At 40.8% G+C, this 27,674-nt stretch overlaps 1 protein-coding gene across 2 annotated transcripts in view; it reads left to right on the top strand.

Annotated features, from left to right (window-relative positions):
- The first annotated feature begins 12,070 nt into the window (after positions 1-12,070).
- slc4a3 (solute carrier family 4 member 3) overlaps positions 12,071-27,674 on the top strand; it is a 36,312-nt gene continuing 20,708 nt past the window's right edge. The window contains exons 1-6 of one of the 2 annotated variants that reach the window (XM_058619186.1): positions 12,071-12,294; positions 17,631-18,000; positions 21,885-22,068; positions 23,860-24,110; positions 24,261-24,445; positions 26,712-26,941. In XM_058619186.1, the coding sequence (XP_058475169.1) occupies positions 17,947-18,000; positions 21,885-22,068; positions 23,860-24,110; positions 24,261-24,445; positions 26,712-26,941 (904 nt within the window). In that variant the 5' untranslated portion in view covers positions 12,071-12,294; positions 17,631-17,946. Of the gene's footprint in view, positions 12,295-17,630; positions 18,001-21,884; positions 22,069-23,859; positions 24,111-24,260; positions 24,446-26,711; positions 26,942-27,674 lie in introns of those variants that run through there. The other variant, XM_058619195.1, reaches the window with a different exon arrangement.

Genomic DNA, 27,674 nt, shown 5'->3' on the forward strand with positions numbered 1-27,674 from the left:
CTGGGAAACCAGCAGATTAGGGGAAAGTCTGTGACTTCACCCTGCAACAAAGACGTTCTTGAAATTGCTGTTGTCAGGTTAATGGTCGCCCTTTCAGTTGTGCTCATAAAGCCTTTTTTTTTGTTGCTTTGCTGTCATATGTTCTGCACATTCTACTGCAGTGGCTGAAACTCTAGTTTTAATGTCCAACCATCACCTCGTTGAGGAAACAAGTCGAAAACAAGACAAGGTTGGACAGCAGTGTGCATATTCAGGAGAAATGTAAAGCTGCCATGAGTGATGTTGCTGTTAGACTTACCTTGAGATTACCTCAGCCTAATCCCAGTTCTCATTTACACCACCAGCCTTACTCTTTACCCAAGACAGTGGTCCTTGAAACAGAGTGACAAGGAAAAGTGGTTGAAATCCCTCTGAGAAGTTGTTGCGGGCTTTTACTTGAAGCCTCACATGCGTGCACGATGTTAACGCTTTCATTGTGCGATTGCTTATCATTTTTTAACAGAATATCTTGTCAGCGGCCTTTTACGATGCATACATTATTGCCACACGGCGCTACAGCATTCAGTGCTCTTGTGTTAGTGCAGCGTAGCAGGATAACACATTCCTCGTCGCATCAACACAATACAGCTGTATTTTATGAGCAAGTTTCTCAAAGAAAGCATTCAAGGAATCCTGATAAATCTTCACTGGCATGCAGCACTTCATTTTGCCCCATATCTCCACCCCAAAAGAGAATCCAGACATCCCCTAAGTAGGGAAAAATTACTTATGAGCCATTGAAATTGCCCTCCATGAACATGTCACCTCATGAGCAGAGGGGACCACCTCTATGTTGAGTTCTGGCTCCTGATTGGGTGAAGTGATTTTAGGATGCTGCAAAAAAACATTTCTCCTGGATTTGCTGTCAGAGCTGGAGACTGCGAGAACCAAACACTCCAGCTCAGTGAGAGCTGTCAGAATATGGAGCCATTTAAAAATGAATTCTCGTGTAAGTGTATCACTGACAGCAGCTTTAAACAGACGACTAATTCGATTTTGGTGGTTAAACATCAAAGGTCAAGGTCACAGTGGGCTCACAGCTGATAGACGTTGCAAGATGCACTTAAAAATGAATAAATACTGTAGAGGTCAGCTGTGAGCCCATTATGACCTTGACCTTTGACCACTTAAAAATCCAAATGAATATTTTTGCCAAATATGAAAGGATTTTCTTGAGACGCTTAAAGGTAAAGGTAAAAAAAAAAAAAGGGTTTGTGAGGTCACAGCCACCTTTGATGTTTGACCACCAACATCTCATTAGTCCATGCAGTTCACAAGAATGGGATGGATGGACAGATGCCTTCAGCGTCTATCGCCCTCTAACCTTCCCATCCCAGACACATGAGATATTCAGACTTACCCTCTCTACCACGAGAACTGATTTTCAACCAAATCATACATTCCATTTCATTTCAGCAACAGAAGCTACTTGAACCTTTCCCTTCCATTTAAACCATAGTTTGCACAGAGCACTGGTCCAATTAGAAGAATTGGATGGAATAGCAAAAGCAGTATTCTTCCCCAGCCCGCGTGACCACAGGCTGGGGAGCGATTCTGCAAACGGAGGCAGAAAACCTCCAGGCTTTTGAGCGATTTGGTGATGAAGGGCCGTCTCTTCTTACACTGACTGCACGGATGATGAGGTCAAATGAACTCCATGGTCTCCATGAATATGGGAATATGAGAGATCGTCACCTTGAGCTACAATTATGAATTTGACTTCAACTCTCCTCCATCTCTAGGGGACAACTATAAGTTTGTTATTCTTTGCGATACGCTCACTAACATTCAAGACAAATTAAAAAAAAGGTTTGACGTAGGCGAAGGAAAGAAAGTGGAGCCTATTTTCTAATAAGAAAGTTATAGTCCACAACAAAGAGATAATGACTAGGTATATAAAACAAATGCGTGCACTCTGGTGATGTCACACTTTTATTAGGGTGGTGTGAGTGAGCGGTGGGGGGGTGGGGTGGTAAGGTTTTTGGCCCTCATATTATTCCAGTTCCTTCTACTGATGGGTTAACCATCCATGTATGTGTGTGTGGCTGGAGAGTGGGGGTCTCCTCCAGCCCAAAGTGGAATGTACCAGAGTCATTTATCACTCTGAGGTCTGTGAGTCATGAGGGGAAAAGAAGTATACTATAATTCCCTTTTGGGGAAGAAAAAAAAAAATGGTTATGGAAATTTATTGGAAACATTTTTACAATGAAAGGTTTAAAAGCAAACTATGTTTAACAAAAATCACAAGTTACAGGCAACAAATGTGAAGAGTTCCAAACAGAAGAGAGTAAAATGGAAACCTCTCGGCCTCGCCCTGTTTGGAAATCATGGCTGTAAAAAGAAAGTGAGAGATTCCAAATAGCAGGGATAGAGAAGTTATCACCTCAGCCTCCCTGGACTCCTGTAACAACAGTGTCTGTTTGCCTTCCACTGTTCCTCCGGCTGCATGCCTGTGCAGAAACCCCCCTGAATGTGTTCAGAGGCCTGAAAGCAGACACGCTCACCGTCGCCGCGCAGCGCAACAGAGTGATGGAGCAGCCAGGCTGACCTCAGGCAGGTACTGTTACAAATAGCTGATGGGTGAGTCATGGCAGCTCTTCAGAGAAAGTTATTTATTCGTCCATGTTGGGCTGCAGTTGCTGCAGGTATAATATTGTGTTTGCAGTTTGCAGCCTTCCCTGCTTCACTCGTCTTTTTTTCAGCTGTCAGGGACTGATGATGTGTTTTTAGTTTCCTTGCCAATAATTCACAGAGTACACCTTCCTCGTCTTGTAGTGACTTGTAAAGGTACAGAAATATGAGAAGCTAAGCAAGCAGTTTTATGTTGTATGCAGATAAATCAGATTTATATGTTTGACTGCGAGTGTTTGCTTCCTGTTTGGCTACATTTTCCTCTTTTAAGTGAGAGTCACGCATATATTTTACTCTTAAAAAAAGGTTTCAGAAAACCATGGGAACATTTTCGATGGATAAAATACGTGAGTGTCGTCAGGATTTTTGAACCCAAGTGAACATGCTGAAAAAAAGGCTTTGCCAGTGTTTGTTCTTCTCTCTTTCAATCTTAACGTTGAATCCAGTTTGCTTCTTTAAACGAGTTTGATGTGTGTGTCTCATTATATCTGAAGGCAGTTTTTTTTCCCCTTTTAGAAATCCTGTAATCCTATTAGATGGTAAGCCGAGGGCATCTTCTTGGGCCTGGACATGTGAAGTATTATTCCCATCAGGAGTCATTTTTCGGTATGTCATTAAATCCATTTATAAATTAAATGAACTTTCGCCCTTAAACACTTCTTATTTCATGCAGGAGCTGTGTTGTGTTACAGCCTCCCCGCAGACTCCATTGTGTTTCAGTTCTCTCAAAACCCGCCAAAATTCACATTTTTCTTGTGTAAAACAAACATTTTCATTTAAATGATTGCACTGTTGCAAGAGTGAGAGGCTGTCTTTATTGAAAAGTTTTGGATCATATTTCAACTAATGCAGCCATGTTTTTCTTTTCTTTTCTTGTTAATAAACTGAATTTAAAAAAGAGAAGTCTCACACACACACACACACACACAGGAGGAGAGGGAGGGATCCAAAGAGAGCGAGAGACGAGGAAAAACCTCCCCATCTGATATGACTGCATGAGGATGACCTCAGTGCTCAGATGCCTTCGCCACATTAGTCTGGAAAGGTTGAGTAAATTATGCTTGTTTCCTGGAGATGCCAAGGTCTGGGTGTGAGTGCCCCCACAGTCTGGTTGAAGGTTGAATCAGCTCCCCCCCCCCCCCCCCCCAAAGTGGAATTTAACTGCTTAGTCACATTCCCAAGAGGTTGGAAATGGCACAAAGGCACAGCGGACACAAATGTAGCAGTACAACATGTGCTGTCGGAATGTTTGAGGCCGGTTGCATGTGTGCTGCATGTGCAGGACGCAGTAAAAAAGTCAAGCAAATGGCGAGCGGCAGGCTCCTGCACTTCCTGCGTGTGAACGCGACCCACGAGCAGCATCACATGTCTGTCATTCTGCAGTGTGTTTTTTGTGGACGCCAGACAGGCTTGTAATTCAAGCCCTTGTTTACACAGTTTCTCGCAGACAGCGAACTGTGTTCGGTGTAGATGTGTGTTTATGCTGGAGTTTGAATTTATGCTGCCGTCCAAATAAAAACACGAGGCACAAACGTGGGCAAAAAAGGAAAGAAAAAGAAAGAGTTGGCTTCAAGGTGACATTTAGCATGCCCTGAAATTTGGGTCAATCGTAAAATATACAAATGTCGCCAAATGTTTCTTTCTGGAGTGACTTAAAGACACTCTTTAAAGATACAGTTTGTAATTTAAAGGACAGTTTTAACACACAATGTGTCAGTTCTGCCACTATAGGGATATCTTAATCAAAACGATAACAACATATGTTGTTTATTGACATCAAGAAGCAGTGAGGGATCATGGGAGTTGTGGTTTTCCTGTGTGTTTGCACTTCACAGGGACAGCTTCAGTCAAAATGAGTCGTCATGATCCATTAGTGACAAATACTCATGATAAAATGAAAAAACAAGAGATATGTAACCCAGATTAAAAACAAAACAAAAATTTAATAAAGAAGATACTTTACCTTAAAATTTAAGATACTTCCGGGTCAAGTGAGGTCACTTCCTGTATACCTGTGTCCCAGTCACCCATGTCACTTCCTCTTTCCACTCTTCCACCTGTGAGCCCAGCGAGAGAAACACTTATCTAATTCAAACCCAGACTCAGCTCACAAACAGAACCAGAACTTCATGCACAACAGAATTTCCCCTCAGTCAACAGTGAGTTTGTTTGTATTTGCTTTGATTTTGACGCGGGTCGACTTTTAACTTGACTGTCTGAACATTGTTGTGCTGGATTAATCATGGACCAATGTAACTGAAAAATGTGGTGACCCATCATGGGTCAAGGTTTTTTTCTTTTTAAAGGAGCACTATGATGGCGAGCTACCACGACGAACAAGGAGAAAAGGAGCATGCCTTCCACAGACTGTGGTAGGACCTTCAACTCTTTTTAATCTTTGGAATTAAATCTGAAAAAAGCCAATAAACCAGAACTAAAAAAAAATAATTGCAGCTAAAGGAACTAGAACTAAAGCAATTATTTAAAACTGGAAACACTTTAGTTTGTTAAAGCTGATTGCTTTGTGTTTGGTTTATCTATGCAACATTATTTAAACTGCATTTTGTGTTTTGGGATTAGGCTCATGTGACCCTCATGTGTAGGATAAAGAATTTGTACATCGGGCTCCCATACACATCTACACTTCCGTTTTAGTCAGTAATTGATCAACCTATGTAGTCATTCAAATTGAAATTAAACTTTTTAGGTTGTGGCCTTCACATACTAGTAAAAGATCTTCTTAATTTACATAGCTTTAAAATGCAAACACAGGCTGTGGCTTGTTTGTCCATTCAGGCTTCTGTAGAAACATGGTGATGTAAGATGGTGGCCTCTGTAAAGCAAGGCTATACTCGCTTAAGTGACTTAGTTAAAAATTATTCAATCTAATAAATCCTCCTAAATGTTACACATTGGACCTTTAATCATATACGATGGCGTGTGAAAATAAATCTTTAAAACCTTTCCTTTAACATCCAAAAAGATAGATTCTCAATAGTTTGTATCTGTTCAGTTTGCTCTTTATTTTTGTAAACATTCCATCGTCTGTGTGTCGTGTCCTTCAGTGAGTCAAAGTGAGAAAAAAAAACCCTTAAGGGTTCCGTCAAGTGAGAAAATGTCATTAATATCCTCACTGACAACTTAACAAGTACACCAACTGAAATACACGGCGGACGAGTTGTAACGCGTTTGTATCCGACACTTTGACCACAGAGATGGTGGAAGACGCAGAAGTTTGTTGATGTATGTATGAATAATTCTTCTCCAGTTTTATAAAACACCAGGAGACATCTTTTCTGCTTGTCAGTATACCTTTGTGGTTTCTACACTTTGTTGATATTGGCACCCATGTTGTCTTTGCCCAGCAGTGTTCTCACAAATAAAAGAAACAGACAAATTAGTTAAAAGAGGTTGTAATTTAGTTTGTGTGGTGCCCTGGGCAGACACATGTGAGTCTTGTAGATATTACATCAGGTAAAGTTATTTAAAGTACAGAGAAATTCTGTCTTCTGCCACCAGATTTTGTACAAACACTGGTGAACAGCAATGTTACTTTGCTTTGGTCCCCACTAAAACCTGTATGAAATGTATTTGTTATCTCTTTAGGACGTTTTCTGGCATAAATATTGAACTTATCAGGACAAGCAGTCCTCCTGGAGACCAAAACCTGGAAATGAGGCACGCACAATGTTGTGGTTAGGTTGAGGTTAAGGTTAGGGATAAAGTTTAGTTTATGCTGTCCAGATGAATAGAGGCCAATGCAATACCTTAAGAAGAAATGTGTCCACTGAGAGGAAAGGTTCAGGAAAAAAAGGTGTAAAAAAGTTACTATTCTCAGTCCAAACTCAAGCCTGACCCTGGGCTATACCATTCCAAACTATACCATACTGTATCCAAACGAACCGTACCATGATGGAAACACAGCATTAGCTTCCCCCAGCGTTTCAGAGCAAAGACTTGTGCCAAAATTTGAATGATTTGAGACCTATTTTTGAACCCTTTTTTAATCATTTAAATGTGGTAAGGTGGTTGGTAACACATTACGGTTGACAAAGGATCTCATAGGAGATATTTCTTTTATGACATTCAAACTGTTAGTTGGCTATCTTCATTAGCGTTGGCTGACAAGCTAAAATACAGCATAATAGCTGTAAAAGGGGAAAATAATTGCTCATCGCACATGAAAACATGATATATATATATAAGTGACATGCAAAGTGACATTAAAGTGACAAAGTGATTTTAAACATACAATGAAGGAAGTAGTTGCTACTGTTTTAACTACTGATAAAAGGGTGCCTCGTATTTATTGATGCCTTGTTCTTTGCTCTTCGTTTTTTATGCAAATTATTTTCTGATGTTGTATTTGTTGTTGTCAATATGATGTCTCCCAGAGATAAAAGAAAACCAGATTTTAATGTAGATGTAACTTTAATGTACAAAACTTGGACTGCCTATAGAATTGGACAAGACCCAGTTGTTCAGTTACACTGCTAAAAATCCTCTGGGTCTTTGTGGGAGCTGAGGCGAAACAGATGTAAGCGGTTTTACATTTCTTCTACTGTTTTAGCCTCACATTGTTTGGCGCACCGCACCATTTCTCTCCGCTTCGCACATCTGTCTGCTGTGGGTTGTCTCCTTTTTTCCCCCTCCTTTCTTTTTACACTGTTTTCTCTGATTACAATTCTAGTTTTAGAGTCTTTTTTTGAGCTTCAAGATTCACTCTTCAGTACTTCTCAAACAAGGTTCTTTAGACTTGTAGTTCATCTTAACTGTTGGACTGTTTCTTTAAGATGTTTGGCTCTGTTGAGGAAGGCTCCCAAGGGGCATGCTTTTCATCATCTGCACTGTTGTGTTCTCCGTCCTGCCAACTTCCTTTCAAAATGTCTGCTTTGGCTTCAGTGGACGCCATTTTCCAGCACATGCATCTACAAGCGAACCTCATGTAAGAAATAAAAAGAGGCAAAGTCTAGAACCATGTTACTGAGAAATCAATAGCTTCATTAAAAGAAAATACAGATAATGCTACAACTCAAACTTTTAAACACTGCAAATGGACTGTGATTCAGGTGAGGGAATACAGTGTGGACACATTGGCCTGGTTGTGCTCTAAGCTCACTGTGACAGATGAAGCGTGAAGACAAGTGAAGATGCAGTTTGGCACAGAGGGGAAGTGGCGGTGCAGGCGCTGACTTGCTCACCTGGCAAGGAATCTGTGCACAAAATAAATGAATAACCCCCATCGAATTCCACAGGAAGTGGGGAAGCCTGAGCTGCTGAAGAAAGGGTTTACCTGCTATTTGCAGAGCTGTCTTTTTTTTGGGGGGGGGAGACTTCCACCAATCTCTGCCATGCTAACAAGCTCCCATAGGCTCTGTTTTCAGCCTTGGGAAACTCCGGCCTGTTACATGGAAACTTTTAACCAATCACCGGACAAATGCAGAGAGAGAACATGCTCCTATAAAAATGGATGTCATCTTTGAAGCCTCAAGAATCGGGATTTGGCACCATGTCGGTTTTTGAAAATCACCTGCAACCAGGCTCCAGTTGGAAGATACGAGCTGTCAATCACACGTGTGTCCACTCATAATGTGTCCTGCTAAAGATGACCTGAAAACTACAGACGGAGACTATTAACTCCTCAGGGAAATGTTTACTTCTGCAACCAGTGGAATTCCAACTATCCAATTATCATCAATAGTCCAATTATCAGATGAATCATTAGCTCCTTCGATTGCTATGAAAATGCTATGCTGCCATGAATAACTAATTGACTTCACTGGTTGAACAGTTAACTTACATATACAGTATATTGTTGTTAAACTACTGTTGTAGAAAAAGTGTTTGATTTTTCTACAAATTCTAACCCTTTATTGTTCCAAATCAGAAATCTGTGCAGAGATAAGTTTCCCTTGTACATCATATTCCAGGTTGGTCGCATTTTCTCATGGAATGAAGAGATTTAAGCGGAAATATTTTCCTTGTCCATGTTTGTCTGAGCCTGAGGTTGACAAGGAGATAAACCAGCACTCTGTGTGATTCAACCTCTAGATGTGCAGCCCTCTGGACTTTATTAGGAGATGAAGAAGGGTAATTGGTGAGTTTTGTGGGCGAGACGTGTCATTTCTCACAGCGTCTGGCTCCTCCTGAGTGTGAGGAGATGGAGTCATCATAGCTTATATCCATCTGTATATACAGTCAATGGCTGTTGCATGTAGCTGCTCTGCATACACGTCCCTTCATTGGAAAGGTTGTAAATGTAATAAAGCATGTTTCAGTCAGTATAAGCTGAGTTTAATTGAGTTCAAGAGATGATTTTTGCCTTTGGTCAGAGGGCAGTGATGCAATAACCTGCAGATGAAACTCAACAGCTATTCTAGCAATTGTCTACTGCAGCTTTAAGGAACAACTGATGTCCATTTCAACTTCTCTTCCTTCCATGCCTCTCAAATCCCACCCCCTGCTCTCCTTTCTTATTCTGTAACAATCCACAGATGTTGGCGATCATCTTGTTTTACTGGTGTTGTGGAGAGAAGTAGAGGGAGGGGGAGAGAAATTAATGAACCTTCCTCACCTGAACAGTAATCTGAGACACACAGATCCCTGCCCCCGATGAGTGCAGAACATTTGAGGTTTATTTTATTTATTTTTTTTGCTTTAGTAAACAATGAGAGTGGAAACTGTTCCATCTGGGTGATCCTCCAGCTGTGAGACGCCTGAAACATCTTTCGTCTTTAAACATTTACAGGGTTTCCTGCCACCTGTTTGAAATCTCCCATCTAAAGTCTTTTTTTCCTATCTTGAGGGTATTGTGTTACAAGCGCTTGCCATGGACGTATCTGAAGAATTATGCAACATGTGTTCATTCAACCGAGTGGATTTAATGCAGAAATGCATTAAAGCTTGCGTTTTATAAAATTGTCTGTATTTATGCAGCACTTTTCTCATCTTGATGAAGTTTTTCTATCACAAAATCTTTTATATCCATTCACACAGTCATCAGGAGCAGGGGCATGTAGACTTGTGGAGTTGGGAATCAAACCCTTGACCTTATCATTGAATAGTCCTCCTCCTCTTCCTAGTCCCACAGAAACTGCCGTGGTGTTTCCTATTGTTTCTAAAACACAATTCCCTTTTATTCATGTTTTAATCCTGTTGAGAAATGCTCCATCATACATAGACTATGTAATGCTTTTTTTATCTTTAAAGTTAGGGCTCCCTCTTGTGGTTTGAATCTGCGGCACACATACGTACATGGATTTTGGTCGTTCATCATTTCAGTGTTCTGCTCCATATGACTGGAATCATCTGCAACAGACACTAAAAATCAGCCCATTCATTCCACTTTCCTCTTTTAAAAATGTAGTGAGGGTAACAATATGTGACTGTTACACCTGCTTTTAACCATTTTTGTAATATTGTTTGTTGTTGATGTTTCTCCTCTTGTGTGTGTGTGCCCTGTTTTTTGTGCTGCCTCTTGCCCAGGTCATCATTTTAAATGAGAATTGGTTCTCAACTGAATTATCTGGTTAAATAAGGGTAGAATAAATGAATACAAGACTGAGATACAAGATCTCTTCTTCCAGGGAGTCCTGGTCAAGATAGCAGCGCAAATAGTTAGAAACAAAACAATTTCAGATGTAAAACTCCCAACAGAATATCAAAGCTAAAATGGAAGTAATTAAAGGAGATTAAAGTAAAGTGCAGAAGTATACAGGCCATCCAAACAAGATCTTCAATCTGAACCCTTCAAAAAGTTTTTAAAGCATGTTTCTTTCATGACGGTCCATTACTTGTGTTTTCTGTAGTATTTATTTATTTATTTTTATTCATATTTGTTTATTCTACAGCTTATTCAGTTTCTTTTTTAACTAATTATATTGGGATTTAGTAGATTATGTGAAATTATTGTTGATTAAGTTAGTGCGCCCTCTGGTGGCCTAATTCCATATTGCGTATTGGCAAAAGCAACATTCATATAAAGAACATCATCCAAACACAGAGGCCGTGAACAAAGATGGAGAGCATTTTTGGGTCGGCATCTGGAAAAGTCGACGTGGACGCGCAGACTTTCCTCAGACAGTGAACCGACACACACGGTTGATGATCTGCCGCTGAGAGATGTCCCAGCGTTACCTCAGCCATGCTTTAATATCGTCTGCTGTCCGTTTTATAAATCAGCATTAAAGCATCTAAAAAAAAAAAAGAAACCCAACAATGATGTCACTCTCAAACATTATGTCATCCGTTTAAATGAGACTGTGACTGTGGCAACCACGGAATAAACACTGAAGTGAATTGGGAATAATGGTTGCAGGCTGCAGTTGACAGAGTGGAACCATCACAGATTGATCCAGTTAATGACACAAATATCCCATCAGTCAGTGATGTTTCACTGTAGATATGACTTATGTATCACATGGGAGGTCTGAGATTGCACACTCGGTGAGCACTTTATTAGATACGCCTCTAAACCTGCTTATTTGTACAATATTAAGCATCGAGTTGATCATGTCACAGTAGCTATACAGAAGCGTGTATGACATCACGCTAAAAGGAGGTCAGTAGCTTCAGTTTATGGCCATAATAAAACAAGAGAACGAGGGGGAAATGTGACATCAGTGGCTACAGTTCACGGTGTGCTTTCATGGAACATGTCAGGGCCCGGATGTGAATCCAGTACAGAGCCTTTGTGGGTGTGATATAAAAGAGAGGGAGACAGATTGTCAACAAGAGAGAAGAATCTTTAAAGGAAGATTCCAACATTTTAGGGAATCAAAGCCAAGACCTGAGGCTGAATGGAGAACAAAGAGAGACTCCCACACATGATGTGAATATAGTTCTTTTAATGAGGTGCTCAGTTAGTGCCTATAACATAACATTCTCTCTTTATCATCACTGCTTATTCTGTCTGGTCTGTCAGAATGCCAACCTTCATCATAACGGTGTCCAAAAATGAGGAAAGAAACTGGACACGGTTCACTTCCTTTATGAAGTATGACGTCACGTTCATTTTCAATTTAGTATTCAATTACTAACTGATTAATAATTATTACAGCATATCTAATGCTCACACCTTTCTCTTCAAATTAAAGGGATAGTTCACACTCTGCACAGTCACCATCACTAAACAAAGGGCTAATTTAACTAAATGCATGCCTGCAGAGGGTACCTTGCTCAGAGGTAACCCAGTTCTCCTCTCAGGGTTCGAACCGACAACCCTTCAGTTACCATTGTTTGTTTATTTATTTATTTATGTTGTATATTCGCTGTAACACCAGTGGTGGTGGTGTTGCATCTGTGTGGGAAGCATGATGTTGTTGTTGTTGTTGTCCATCCATCAGTGACTTGGGCGATGGGCAGGTTGTCCTCCAGAAAGTCACGTGGTCACGCCGAGCATCCTTTGCAGACCCAGCAGCATCGGAGCTGCATCAGCTCAGCTGCGCGGCGTTGCATCCTCCTCACCAGGTCATGCTTGACATGGATCATCTCTCCCTCCTCCTCCTCCTCCTCCTCATCCTCCTCGTCGCGTGGTAGCCTCCCGCAGCCTCTCTCTCTCTCTCTCTTTCTCTCGCTTGCAGATTTTTTTTCCTCCGCCCGCTGGACCGCTCTCCTAAATCGCAGGTGAGTCTCAGCAGCCGCGTGTAGATAAATAACTGGTGACACAATGTGGAAACAATGATCGTCCACGCGAGTCGCTGTCTGTCCGTGGGTTAGTTGAGACGCAACAAAGAGCGTGCATGTGCCTGAGCGGAGAAAACGACTGCGCGGTGTGACAGAGATGAAGTTAGTGTTTTTTGTGACTCTATCTGAGTGTGTGCGTAATTGTGAGTGTGGATGTGGAGATGCACAGTCATGACGGCCAGAGATGGTTGTATTGTGCGCAGATGGAGCGTCACTGCTCTGGAAGCGGTGGTTCCTGGTTTTTTTATGATGTTGTTGATGATGGTTCGTTGCTTGTGTCGCCTCCTCCACTACGGGGTCACCTGTGATTCCAAGTCCAAAATCCAATCATGCACTCTGTAGCTGAGGTGAATAAAAGGTCATACACATAACAATGACTCAGCAGTCACCACCAATCTGCTGAGGTGGAGAATAATAATAATTATAATTTAAAAAAAAAAAGAAGGTGCTTCCCAAGCAGCTGGCTCGTTTTGTTTCTGTGGAAACCAGATGGCTGTGGTAACGTGACACCCTCCTATTTCAGCCACAATTATTTTTTATAAATAAAGAATTTACAGAGAGGAGTGCATGTATTGATCACTGGACTACTTGGGTCTGACCAAGAGTCAGCAGGGCATGGGATTTCGAAATTTCCAACAGTCCTAGACGACTGCATACTGTAAATGATTATGTCTTTACCACACTATTCTGTTATATGTTGTATACATTATAGTGTAAGCATCTGTGTTAGGCTGTTTGAATACATTATTGCACTCAATTAAGTATGGTACCAAAATAACCAGCCCCAACAGTTCCATTCTTTGGCATCCTTTCCTTTGGGTTCCAGAGTAAATGTCGTTGCACCGGTGCATCGTCCTGGTACGCGGCTATCGGGCACAGCCCACAGCCCGTCTACCAAGTAAATGTACTGCTCTCAGTTGAAACACAAGCCTGAACCAGGGCTTTACCATGCCACACTGTACCAAACTGAACTGTACCATGATGGAAACACAGCATAAGTATCCCTTTAAAGCTGAAATGAAAAGCAACTTTTTGGCCTAAAATTGTCTTTTCGAGAGATAAAGCTCCAGTGCGGAACCTCTCTCACCCCCCTGTGGATTTCTGTCTTTAAGCGTAGAGATACTTGTCCAGACTGCATCCAGGAACCTTAATTGGAGCTGCGTGATAAAGGAAACAGCAGCAGACGTGACTGGCACATGCAGGCACATAATTAGGCAGCTGTTCTGGGAGCGCTCGATTGCCGCTGGTGATGAATGACAACCCTTTTGATCTCCTGACCAGTAGGACCTTGCTAAAATATTTATTTGGCAGAATATGGTGAGGTAAACCTTTCCAATTTGTATGTAAATTCAGGTTTTGCTGAATCGATGTGGCAGCAAATGCTGTGATGATGGTAGTCTTGAGACAAACGTGATCTCAGAGGCAGTGCTGAATAAAGCCAGTGGGCAGTAGAGGTCAGTAAACATGATACAGTACATATGTCAAATGTGTCCATTGCCCTTGGTCTTGTTCAGTATAGTCATTACTCAAGATAACAGTGTACTCTATGTATCATATTATGGCCTCTATATATCATAAGGTTGAAGGAACTATCAGCAGAGGTACGCCGTTGCCTGCTGGTTTTAGCTGTGTTACAGCCTGGCTTGTGGTTTGCATTAGAGCTCACACTCTCCCTCTGCACTGTGATTGAAATCAAAAGTTTGTCAGAATGTGCTGTGAAACGCTGCAAGATGTCTGTGAAGCTGATGCCAAGATGAATTGTTCTTCATTGTTTGACCAAAAGTTCTCTGGTTTCTTTGATACATTTATAGCTATTACATAATACCATGGGTAACAGTGATGATCAATCATAACAATACCAATTGAGTTTGCATGAAAATGAACTTGCTGTGAAGTGCAATCAGATTTTTTTTTGGAAGGTAATTTCAGTGTGGAGTGGTGAATAACTTTAATGGCAAAGGTTTAAAGGGTAAGAGTAGTGGCTAACACTGTTGCCTCACTGCAAGAAGGTCACCAGTTTGAGTCTTGGCCATTTCTATGTGGAGTTTGCATGTTTTCCCCGTGTGTGCATGCGTTTTCTCCAGGTACTTCGCTTTCCTCCTACAGTTCAAAAATATGCAGAGGTTAATTGGACACTTTAAACTGACCGTGCGTGTGAATGTGCAAGTGAATGGTTGTTCATCTGTGTGTTGGCCTTGAGCAACTTGTGTCAGCTGGGATTAGCTCCAGCTCCCCTTGCGACCCTCATGTGGAGGATGAAGCTGTAAACAATGAGAGTGCATATTATAATCTCAATTACCTTTGTTTTTTACACACAGTAGCAGCTTTTTATTGACACCATCCTATTTTTTAAACACACACACACACACACACACACACACGAGTGCTCGCCATTCTACCCCCGGTTTTCAATGAGCAAGTTTGTTATGTTATGCTGGCTGTTCACCAGGGACAACTGTGGGATGACACTGTCAACGTTTGATAGAACTGCTTTTCCAGTAAATGGACAGAGCCTGTCGTGAACATCACATGAACACCAGGCAGGTGTGTGTGTGTGTGTGTGTTGGCCTGTATGGCAGGTGTGTGAGTCACAAAAACTCCAGCTGATGCAAAAAATGAGAATGACCTGAAATAATAAAATACACAAAGGTAAGTGGAACAGCCAAATTAAAACAACCTGGAGCATTTAGCCATCATTCCATATATAACATTCATGAAACAAAAGTTTTCTGTCCTGCATACTCCTCGTAAGCACATTCGTTTGCGTGGTGCCTTGTGCATAGTGTGAGCTGTTAGACAGCTGTACATTTCTCCGAGGGAACAATGAGTCAGCACAATGAAATGGACAGATGTCGAGCCTCTTTTTTGTGATGGTGGGAAAACGGCCGGTCCAAGTAGAATGGGTCGTTTGGGTTTTATCAGCTTAATTCCATCAAGTCCCCTAACTTCTTTATGTGCAGAATGCCAAGTGCTTAATTCTACGCTGACAACGTTTACTCGATTAGTAAGAACTACTAAAGTACCCACTATTTTGCCAATCAATGTACTAGTTTTAGTGTTATATAAAAACAAATTCTCTGATTTAGCTCACAGGAGTTCCTGCTTGCTTGCTGTTATGCAGCAGCAGCAGCAGCAAGACACTAGTAAGAATACAGATGCGTTTCTCAGAGCCAGTGTTGCTGCGTCGTATTAAACACCCCAGTGTGAAAAACACAGTAGTTCCCAGGTGAATGCTATTCCTTGCAGACTTTTGGATAGGGAGTAATCCTGTTGCTTTGTGCCATCTCTGTGACTCTCCTGGTGGCAAGGAGAAAAACAATGATGGTAATTATATCGGATCAAAGATGTATTTTTCTATCCCCATTACTATTAGTTTAACGTCATAATGAAACAAAAAATTTATTTATACCAGCTTTAAATGTCTATACATAATCTGTTAGTGAATATCTGAGGACGTTTTGAGGATAAGGAAACAGCAACTCATTTATTAAAAGAGAAATTAATCAACATATTTATAAGTAATGAAAATAATTGTAAGTTGTACATTTATTTGCCATATTCCATCCTGTACTGTCTTTTAAAGACCTTGGTCAAACACTGAAATTAAACTACTCTTCTTAAACACACAGTCACTTAACGATTTAATTAACAGAACCATTCAAGAGCATGGGGCAATCGAGTTACAGGAAAAGGATTATAGGATCCCTTTCTCTAAGATCGTACTTGTGTAAATGGTTGTGTTTCTGCTGCCTTCTTTCCACTCTCCTACACTGCCCAGAATAATTACAGTCCAACAGTTCCTGGCATGTTAACATGACACATTAAAAAAAAAACCAGAATAATCAGCCGCGTCTATTTTGGCATCATCGGAATAATGAAGCAGTCCCAAGGTGCCCTTGCTTGTTTGTTTTATGTGCATGTGTGCTTAGTGGCTTTCAAATTAGACTAACAAGTGAAAATTAAGATGAGCCGAGTACTGTCGGGTAGCGAGATGTGTTGCTGCGGGACAAGGTTAATTAAAGACATAATATTTGATGAGCCACAAGATTCAATCTGTAAGGATTTATAATGAATGAGTCTGGCTAAATACTGTTTGACTAAGTCAATGGAGATAAGAAAATTGGTACCACAATGCTTATTTAGCTAGTATGTAGCTATAGCCGCCAGGTTACTATCCACACAAGATGTACCATAGAAAGAGAAGAAGGTGGCAGTAATGCAACACTAATGGATGGAAACTCTTAAATGTCTCCTTCATAGACGAGATGAGTTGAAACTGTACTGAGAACAAACAGTATATGTTCATTTCACTGTATATTAGCTGTCATTTATGCTAACGAGTGACATTAGCTAACAAACATAGCGGTTACAGCTTAGGTTAGCGGTTTAGTTCAATATAAATGCTATCTGTCACTGCCATTTATGTATTTTATTTGCTTTGTTGTGTTGTAATATACAGTATTTGCACTATTTATTATATATATATATATATATATATATATATTATATAGTATTTACCGACTTCTCTGGTTCCTTTGCCGTTACTTGCCATTTTAAAATGCCCGGCAAAGCATGCGAGCACACACAGTGGTGAACACTTCATCCCATGCTGAGGACACACACAACGCATCCTTGTACAGTATATTCTATGCAAAGGACACAGTCGTTTGTAGAATTTGAAGGCTCCTATGCATAGTGACAGTTATTCAGCAAGGTCTGATGGCACAACATCCTTGGAATGTAGCACAGGGATGCTTCCTTGACTCTATGATGCACCTGTAGTCTTCAATTTTCAAAAACTGTAACTGAATCACATCCACTTGTTTCACAGTAATTGCTTTTACTCGAAACAGTACACTCGCCCGCCACCTTATTAGGTATAAATTAAGTGGTAGGAGTGGCACCTTGTGTGATGTTCTGCTGCTGTAGCCCGTGTGTTTCATGGTTGAACATACTGGCCTTCTACACACGGTAATAAGGGGTTATTTGATTAACTGTTGCCTTTCTGTCATTTTTCGAGCCAGTTTGGCTATTGTCCTCTCAACTCAGGCATCAACAAGGCATTTTCTGCTGGGAAAACAGTCACTCACTGGATATTTTGTTAAATATCTGAGATATCTGAGTTTCTGAGATTCTGTTAATCTCAGAAAGAGGGGAGGTTCTTAATACCAGATTTGAATTCTACCACATAGTGAGGATTTCCAGTTCTTCCAGTGCTTGCCAATGTAGCTCGTAATTACATGGTAGTAATTCAGTCTTTCTTTTTTATCCTGCAGGTTATGCCACCCCAAAGGCTTCCTGGATCCCCAGCCGTGAAAGAGAAGGGCTGAGCTCCATTTCCCCACCGTTCCTGCTGCTTTGCAGCCCACCTTCCTCTTCCTCCCTCTGATGAGTATTCCCCCCTCCCTACCTCACTAGCCCCCTCCCTGCTCCTGCTCCCACACCTGACCCCCTGCCACCCCATCATCCTGTACCTCTTGGACTTTTTGTCCACTCACATCATCTCCCCAGCACCAAAACCAAGTTTTAGCCCTCAGCCTCCTGTCCTCTTCAGAGCGCTCTTCTTCATCTGCTGGCTGAACGCCAGGCCTCATGGCTACAGGAGGTCATGCCCCTGAGATAGATGTGTTGATCAACCTACAGCAGGTAAGAGTTATTTTTTTATCGGTTTCCTAATCTTACTTTACTATAACAGTTATATAAAACATACATAAAACAATGTTTTTTATATGGTTTGGTGCTTCATGCAGAGTGTCTAAATTAATAATGGGAATTTTAGTCCTTCAAAAGTCTTAAATATGCAAAAAAAAAAAACTTCATATAGCAGCAGGTAAGAATTGGACAATCGTGCATAGAGTATCGTGCATCACTGTAAAAAAAGCACAAACAGGAATTAGATTTTTGTAGAATTTCATAGTTGGATAATCGTGAAGAGGGAAAATCATTAATATTTCATGTGAGAGCTCAGCTACATACAGTCTTAGTGACTTATTTTGAAATCCCACAAGAGGGATTCCCCTTTTTTTAACTTCAGATTGTTTGTTAAAAAAAATAAATAAATATATATGTATATATATATATATATATATATATATATATATATATATATATATATATATATATATATATATCCTTTGCAACATGTTTTTCTAATGTAATAATGTTTTATTAACATGTATCTGCAACATTACAACATCTTAATGTAATATTTTTGCATAATGTAAGTATTGGGGTTTTTTTTGTAACATTTTAAACATTAATCCATCTGTTTGCTCCATATCTGCAAGCTTTCAGAAGATCTGCTGAAATAATACAAATACTTCTTGTTGTGCCGATTTTGCAAAATATGATCAATTCCTTATGAAAGTGATGCAAAATAAGTGCAATACTTCCCTTCATTCATTCATTCGTTCATACATTGTCTACCACTATCCTCCACATGAGGGTCACAGGGGCTGCTGGAGCCAATCCCAGCTGACATTGGGCCAAAAGTGGGTTACACCTGGACAGGAGGCAAACGTATAGAGACGAACAACCATTCACTCTCACACCTATGGTTAATTTAGAGTGTCCAATTATCCTCTGCATGTTTTTTTGGATTGTGGGAGGAAACTGGAGAACCTGGGGAGACACGGGGAGAACGTGGCTCAAATGTAATACTATAAAATGTTATTTTGGCTTTAATGAAAACTGGGAAAATGTGGGAGGGAAAATAGAAAACTGGGACATTTTACTACATTAGATGTAGATATTTGTTACATATTTGAATGTAGACAGATTTCTTTCAGCCATCTGAGAGAATTCACACAGCAGAATGTACATAGAAAACCATAAAATGTTGGTGTAGCGTGCACAGATTTCATGGCACTGACATGTCTTCAAGACTAAATGGTTTCCCTCCAGTTTCACAGACACAGGCATGACTCATGTGTGAATCTGTGAAAATGTGTCTCTAGCTGTTATTCAAGTGACACCGATTAGCCTGTGCATTCTGGGATAACGAGCACCACCAGTTGATTTGCTGATGTGTCATTATGAGCAGCGGGGACCATCATGTCATCCATAGTGTGCCCAGCATATTGTGCCAGTGGTTTGAAGGCTTGAATGCTACTTAAGTGGACCTTTCCATTTCCTATACCGTCGATTGCAGAAAAAAAACATGCCTTCAACACAACCATACAGAGAACATCTTTATACTAAAGCTCTTTATGCTAAAGCTTAATGATGCCACTCAGGGATATGACATTTCTCAGAACAAGCCATCATGAACAAAATAGTTTTTCTGTTCAGAGGACATTAACTGAATGTAAGGAATTGTTTGTATTGAGTCATAAAATGGCCATAATATATAATCACAGATTAAGGAAGTTTTGGCCAGTTCTGCTCCCCAGCACTTTGACATCCATGTTTCCAGATTTGTTAGACAAACACAGAGTCCGAGCAAGTGGATCAAAATGTCCTAACCTTACTGAACCTAAAAGACCTAGTTTTCCTCCTCATGTCTTGACAAACACTAAAAGCAGGGCATTTGATCACAGACCTCCTCCACAATATTAGGCAGCCACTCATTTGAATGCATCCGTCTTGCTTAGCAACATAGTGGAAATGAAATATTAATGTTATAGTACTCACAGTAGTATGTTTTTAACTCAAGTGCCGTTTGACTCGGTCTGTTTTTAATTGCTCACAATCAGTTGGAGGTGGCCAAAGCAGTCACAGTAAACAGGCTGCCATTCATCGGGGACAAATATTAATATTAAATATTAATATTAGGAGCTGGTAATCTCACTGATTTCAACACTGTAGAACATAAAAAATGGGTTCTGTTGACCATGATCATTTGCTCACAGTCATTTAAGCTGCTTTAAGAGCTGTGTAAGAAAGCAAAGGTCTGCAAAAGCTTGGTCTGATTTTCTGAAGTGTCTCCGATTTCAGATTTCAAGTGTAAGAAGCTCTTGATAATTTGATTCCCCTGCCTCCTGCATGCTCGAGCCAGGTGCCACCCCTCACCTGGATGTTCCCAACATTCTCCTGTTGTAGTAAACAGAGTACATGTGAAGTATAATCTCTTTTTTGAAATGAATACTTCGATCCCATCTGTGGCGAGAGTGGTGTTTAGTAGCAGGGGTGACGATGAGCTTTGCGAAAAAGGGGGTTTCCTCGTAGTTCATCCCTCACCTGGGCTGGGTTTACCTCCCTCCCGCGTCACTCCATCTGAAACAGACTTCAAAGCTGACATGAAAGAGTCATCTGTCGTTTGCTTCAGTGGAGTCGGAGAAAAGCAAAAGCAGGTTTAGAGGAGTAATGGCTGTATGTGATGGGAGTATAATTCCCCTCCCATCATTACGTCAACACTCTTAACGTCGGGGTCTGACGCTGAAAGGAACCGAGGTCAGGATGGGAGACAAGAGGTTGAGAATTGGTTTGATTTTCTTGGAAAACAAAGCTCCTTAAATGATGAATGAAATTAAACTGGCCACTGTGGCAGCTGATGTGGAACTCTCCTTTTATATTTTGTGTGGCTTACCCTGCCTTGGTGTTGGGTAGATAGAGAAGGTAGCTCGGATCATTAAACATATCCTGTCCCCTCAACCCACTGGTAATTAGGCAGTAATGGAGCTCTGGCACAGAGAAATATGAGACCACAGAACTGTAGCCAGACTGCTCACCGTGCCAGCACCAATGTGAGGCAGAAGAAGCAGCCTGTCCCAGTGATCGGACCTATCAGAGCCACTGAATGACTTTGGCAGGACACTCCCTTCAGTCTCTGTCTCCGGGGGCTGTCTAGTGCATTAGCTGCTCTCTGCTTAGCACTTTGTTGTATTGATTTGACGGCCATCCTACGTGAAGTGGAGGAAATATGGACACCGCGTGTCTATTGTACTGTTAATGAATAATCTTACATACAGTACTGTATGTCTTGAATACAATGTAAGGCTTTAATATGAAGCAAAAGTCTAGTTTTCACTTCAATGTTGGAGGAAATAATAAGAAAATGTTATGTCATGATTAGTCTGACCATTTTTTTTTCTGATTGGGCAAAGCATTCCTCCTTCATTTTGTTTAAGCGTCCACACCAAGTACATAGAAAATGCTAATTGTAAGACTGTGGAAACCAAAACAACTTTTATTGCAACGTGGTTTTACACTTAGTACAAACATACATATGTGTAGCATATTCAATTTTCTGCCATTAAATCCTCCTAAATGTTACACACTGGACCATTGAAACACAATACCTTACAAGTACTTTCCTAGTAGTAGTGAAAAGCAAGAATTTAAAATCAAATAATTAGGTCCTGCTATATCTTACCCTCGTGAAACCTCACTAGGACTGTATGTTGGTGGGCTAGACATCATATTGAATACGCTCCCATTTGCGATTATTCTGATAATGAAAATTCCCCACAATAAACCAACTGTACCAGCTTAATTAAATCTTCATCTGTCATTTTACTTTCGTTTAGCAGGAATCTTCCCCTCAAAAGGATTGACCACTGATCGTTTTCTTTCTGTCTGCTCCTCTTCAGGTGAAGGTGGAGGAAGAAGATGAGGGAGGATCTCCTGAGGAGGCAGAAGAGGAGGAAGAGGAGGAGGAGGAGGAGGATTTGGAGAAAGCACTGTCTGTGGCACGTTTTGGGGACATTATCAGTGATTCTGGACCTACCAGTGCAGACCGGATGGGCCGACACTACACGGAGAAAGACTTTGAATGTAAGAAAACTCAAAATTCTACTTTTCTTAGTTCTAACATGTATCAATACCTGTGCAGCACACATGCTAGTACATGCAACACTACTGCTACTACAACTACTACTACTACTGCTACTACTGCTACTACTACTGCTACTACTGCTACTACTGCTACTGCTACTGCTACTACTGCTACTGCTACTACTACTGCTACTACTGCTACTGCTACTACTACTGCTACTAATGCTACTGCTACTACTACTGCTACTACTGCTACTGCTACTACTACTACTAATATTACTACTACTCCTACTACTACTGCTGCTGCTGCTGCTGCTACTACTGCTACTACTACTGCTGGTACTACTACTGCTGGTACTACTACTGCTACTGCTACTACTACTACTATTACTACTGCTCCTATTACTACTGCTCCGACTACTACTGCTACTACTGGTGCTGCTGCTGCTACTACTGCTACTGCTACTACTACTACTATTACTACTGCTCCTACTACTACTGCTACTACTGCTGCTGCTGCTGCTACTACTGCTACTACTAATAGTAATAATAATAATAATAGTACTACACATATATAAGTATTGGGCAATTGCTCTCTTGATTAAATATCTAGTTTAGTACAGGGCACCAAAAGTTTTTTATCCTTAGTATATTGGAAGATAATTCTTGAAGACATTAGCATATGTTTATTAAACAGTGCTGTTATGCAATATTTCATGTTAATTAAAATCTGAAGCTTTCATTTTACGAGGGGATTAGTAGGAGAGGGACTAATCCGTCTGAGGAGAAGATGTTTCTCCCCCTTGCATGTTTTCATTAAAGGAATCAAAAGACCATGACTAAGGAAAAATAAAATCTGATCCTCTGAAACTCTGTGTTCTGAAAATATAGTTGGTGTGTAGTGAGGCTGGAAACAAAGTGAAACAACACTTTTTTTTGGTCCTTTTTTTTGTTCCTTTTTTGTTTACTAGAAAACTACACATGTGTGTACACTCAACAGCCATTTTATTAGGTACACAGGACACCTCCATTAGTAGCATACTGGTATGAAGAAGACCATTCAGAGATGGTCTTCTTCATACCTTGGTTGTAACCAAGTGGTCATTTAAGTTGCTGTTCATTTCAAACCAGTCATTCTCCGCTGACCTCTGACCTCAACAAGGAATTTTCGCTCATAGAACTGCAGCTCACTGGATATTTTTGTGGCCATTCTTTTTAAACTGTAGACATGGTTGTTTGTGAAAATCTCAGTGGATCAGCAGGTCTTGTAATACCACATTCAAAGTTACTAAAATCAACTTTCTTTCTCATTCTGATGCTCAGTTTGATCTTTAGCGATACGTCTTATAATAAAATGTAAATCTATGTGTGTAAATCTGTCCTGACAATGATGCTGTAATCGTGAGACAACCTGCTGCCTTGACATTTACAGAATTGATTTAGTTTTGTGTCTGTTATATGAATTTGTTCACTGAAGTATCAGTTCCCTCATATTTTGCTGACATAACCTCTGGACATCAGCACATGTCTGAAAGCAGCCTATGACAGCACTTACAGTATGTGGCCATTACACTTTTATTTAACATATGGACCGTGTGTGTTCCAGTTCAGGAAATAAACTTGAGTTGCTCAGCTATACTCACTGCTGCCCTACTTTACTTTAGTATCAGCCCCAATGCATCAAAGATGCACAGTCAGTCGCAAAATCAGACTTTAAAAAAACTAAATTAAACACGAGCCGTCGGACAGAATTAGGATGAACTTGTATTTTTGCCTCTGTCGTTGACACAGATCACAGACACACGTTTCACCACACGCACCACCCCCTGTCCACCCACCTGCCCCTGCCCCAGCGCTTGCGCAAGAGGGTGCACAGCTCGGACAGAAGGCGCAAAAAGAAACGGAAGAAAAAAAAGACCTCGCTGCCGCCCTCCAACGTCACACCCACTATCCACGAGGTAGACGAGGAAGAGGTGGAGTCTGAGACGGATGCACTTGGGGCGTCTGCCACACCCACGGAGCCGCCTGACGTCCAACCACAGGTAAAATACAACTGAAGAGTCATAGGATGGTCAATAGGGCTTCAGATCTGTGCCTCGTTAGACGAGTGGCATGAGCCTGTGTACGAAATGCCGTTATTATTTCAAGTAAGCCCCTTCTGTTCTTCTCACTGATCTTCCTTTTCCTCTCAGTTTAGTTTGGGGAGCCAAGAGGACTTGGAAGAGCCCCTTCCTCTCGCTGCCTTCCACACGGAAAATGAAGACCAGTCGAGTCCGAGGAAGGCTGCGCTCGCGTTGATAAAGGGGGAAGCTCAGAATGGGGGCGTCGCCGTTCTTGGCGAGAATGAGAAGGTGGACGTGGAGGAAGCAGACTGCAGGTTGAGTGTCAAACATTTCAGGTTCTTCAGTTTTTACCTTGTCTCTGCTGTCGTGTGCCTCGTACAGCTGACATAGAGAGGACACTCATCAACCATCACGGCATCACAATCACACCTCACACTGAGATGCTCCACAAAATAGAATATTTTCAATAGGATCATAAGCCACTGGAGTATTAATATTGATGTGGCTGTATATTACTTAAAAAAACAATATTCAAACATGTTTAGCCAGATTTCTTTTTTGTGTTTTCAAATATAAAACGCTTTTAATACAATTGCTTGTCGGAATACTTGATGATTGATCTGTTTGTCCACTTAATCAACATTTTAAAGGAATAACTTTTAGCATTTAGCTTATATTTGCTAGAATCGTATTTTAGTAGTATTTTTGAAAAATGTTGCTTCCTAACCTCAGTTTCCCCTATGTCGAGAAATATCTTCATTCTTTTCTTTGTTACGTGCCCACCAGTGACACTTTTAGGGGGACGGGACCTCATTCCCAGAATGTAAACAGTGTCCGCCATCTTTGCTAACAGTTACGCTAACAAGTGTCACTGGTGGGCACAGATGCTAAGTGTCAATGGAGGAAGTTAGCTCCCTAGTTAGCCATGAAGTGTCAATTTAAATTCAGATTATAGAATTAAACGATATACACTGCAGTGTTTTTTGTAGTTTGGTGCTTAAAGGTGGTTGGGACAAGGTTGTAAGCAAGTTGGGCACAAAGAAAATAATTAAGATATTTCTCAACTTAGGGGAAACTGAGGTTGGAAAGCAAAATTTTTCAAAAATACTACCCCTATTTTAGCAATACAAAGCTAAAAGCAAATCGGTGAAGTATTCCTTTAAGTATATTAAGGTTTAAGCCACAGCTGTTGATCAGTATTTGATTTGACTTGTAACTGATCCTCAGCTGAGAGACAAGATAATGATTATCGTGTTTCGCAAATTGATGTCCTCGTCCTGGCTGTTTAATTTTGTGCGAGTGCACACAAACCCATTGTCACACGCTAGGTGATGAGCAGTTGTATTTCACTCTCACTGTTGTTGTCAGGCACAAAGTCACAGAACACAGATCAGGACGTGGCTGGCACGAAACACACACATGCATGCACACATTCTCTCTCACCACCAAGAGAAATACTGACCAGCACAAAACTCAGCTCAATACCCAGAGCTGGGAACGAGAGGCAGAGAGTCAACTAAATAATAATTGTTTGAAATGCAACGTATTTTTATTTATAGATGGATCATTTCTGTAATTTGCATACAAAGTAGGTTTATTCAACCAGCATACTGAATAGCCTGAATGCTTCAGTAGCAGCTACGTTGTGAAGGAAACCTGCAGACAGACCTGGCAACCCTCTGTAGGTTCATCACTTTCAAATATCATACTTTATTCCTTTAATATTAAAGATTTTTATTAAGAGTTTTGTTTCACCAGCAAGAGTTCATGCAAGTGGCCCTGAAACTGAGCTATGTTGCCGTGGTTACCTACAGTTTAATATGACTTGTGATGGTCTGGTCTACTGCAGACCCATTGTTTTTCTGTTTTGTTGCCACGTCTCCGCTCGCCAGGTATATTTGTCAAATTGCTCTTGGTAATTTTGTGTACGACTCACACTTGAGATGCCTTTATGACATATTCATCCAGATTCAAAGGGTTATTTTGCCTTAAAATTTGTAATTGACCCTCGTATTTGGAGCAGCCAAAGGTAACAGAACGGACAAGAGAGCAAGCAGTTATAGCTGTTCTTATACTGTTAGAGCCACATCCTGTTCCTTTTAGATATACTTTATGTGAACTTTACATTAGCGACTCAAGTGTTTCACTGTAAACAGGAACAACATCAAACAAATAATCAATATGTACAGGTTTGAAGGTACTTATGGCCCACTAATGGCCAGCTGAATCCCATATATCAGGAGACCCGTGTGGCCGGCAAACATGCAGAACCATCACAATATGAATTATTTGGTGGTGCTTTGAATTATGTATTGAATTTGCTGCTGGGAGGTCAGGGTCTCCATGGAGATTCAGGTATTTGGCTCTGCTAATGCCTGGTTGATTAAGAAAAAAAGAAAATGAGTGTGCTGTGTTACATAGTCAGTGATGACTCAGATGTTGGACTTTGAGGCCCCCTGCTGGTACAGTGATTGACTTACAACCAGGAGGCTTAATGTCATGTGGAGCTCATCATGTTTACATTTTATCATCTTTCAAATGTTTCTCATCAACAAAAACCTTCTCTTTGCTCCTTGCCAGTGTTTCGCCGGGATCGGATCCCTCAGGCTCAACCGCAGCCTGCGGCTGGTTCCGTAGGAAGCCCGTCCACCACCGTCTGGCGGGCAGCACCCAGAGGAGCAACTATGACCTGCGGGAGCGGATCTGCATCGGCAGCATGACTGCTCTGGAGATGGCCGTCTATCAGCAGGTGCCCACTGATGAGGCCGAGGCCCAGATGCTGGCCAGTGCTGATCTGGATGACATGAAAAGTAAGGAAGGCACTCAGTGATGAGGTATCTTCAGTATCTCCACCATGTTGGAGATGTCTATAAAGATCTATATGACTAGACTTACTTAGTTTTACTTTTCTTACACTTCAGTTTTAATTTAGAGGATCTATGTGAGCTCACTTGTTATAAACAGTGTGAACCATCAGATAAAACTGCCACACATCCATCATCATATTTATGGAATGGAATTATGGAACGATGCCTGGGTCTCTGATCCCTGGGTCTGTGAAAAGTTTCCTCATTCATCAGTTGCATGAAATTGATGTAGGCCGATATTTTATTTCTTTTGTTTTCCAAGAAGGCTTCACAGTTCACTTAAAAATAAAGAATACTATGTATTGTACCTCTGATTTTGACATTATTTAGATATTATTTTTCATGAAAAAACACAAAACACTCTGTGACTGAACACTGTGTATCCAGACTATTTTTGTGTTTGTTCTGGTATTGTGTAAAAAAAAGTTAAGTTCCCTCTACTGGTAATGAAAGGTATCACCATTCATTTGATGTGTGCCTGTTCAGCAATGTCAATATCCACTTAGAACATTTAGAAAAAAATGTGTGCTATCTGCTTTGTAAAAGTTATTTTCAATGCTCTTCAGTAAAGGGACCTTGGTTATGCAGTGTGTATTAAGAGATCGCATTAGGACACAAATACTTTTTCTTTAACGGACACATTTGTAGACAATATGGTTGCCCTCTAAATAAGCAG

Source organism: Solea solea, chromosome 2, assembly GCF_958295425.1.
Source record: "Solea solea chromosome 2, fSolSol10.1, whole genome shotgun sequence".
In the NCBI taxonomy this organism is placed as follows: Eukaryota; Metazoa; Chordata; class Actinopteri; order Pleuronectiformes; family Soleidae; genus Solea; species Solea solea.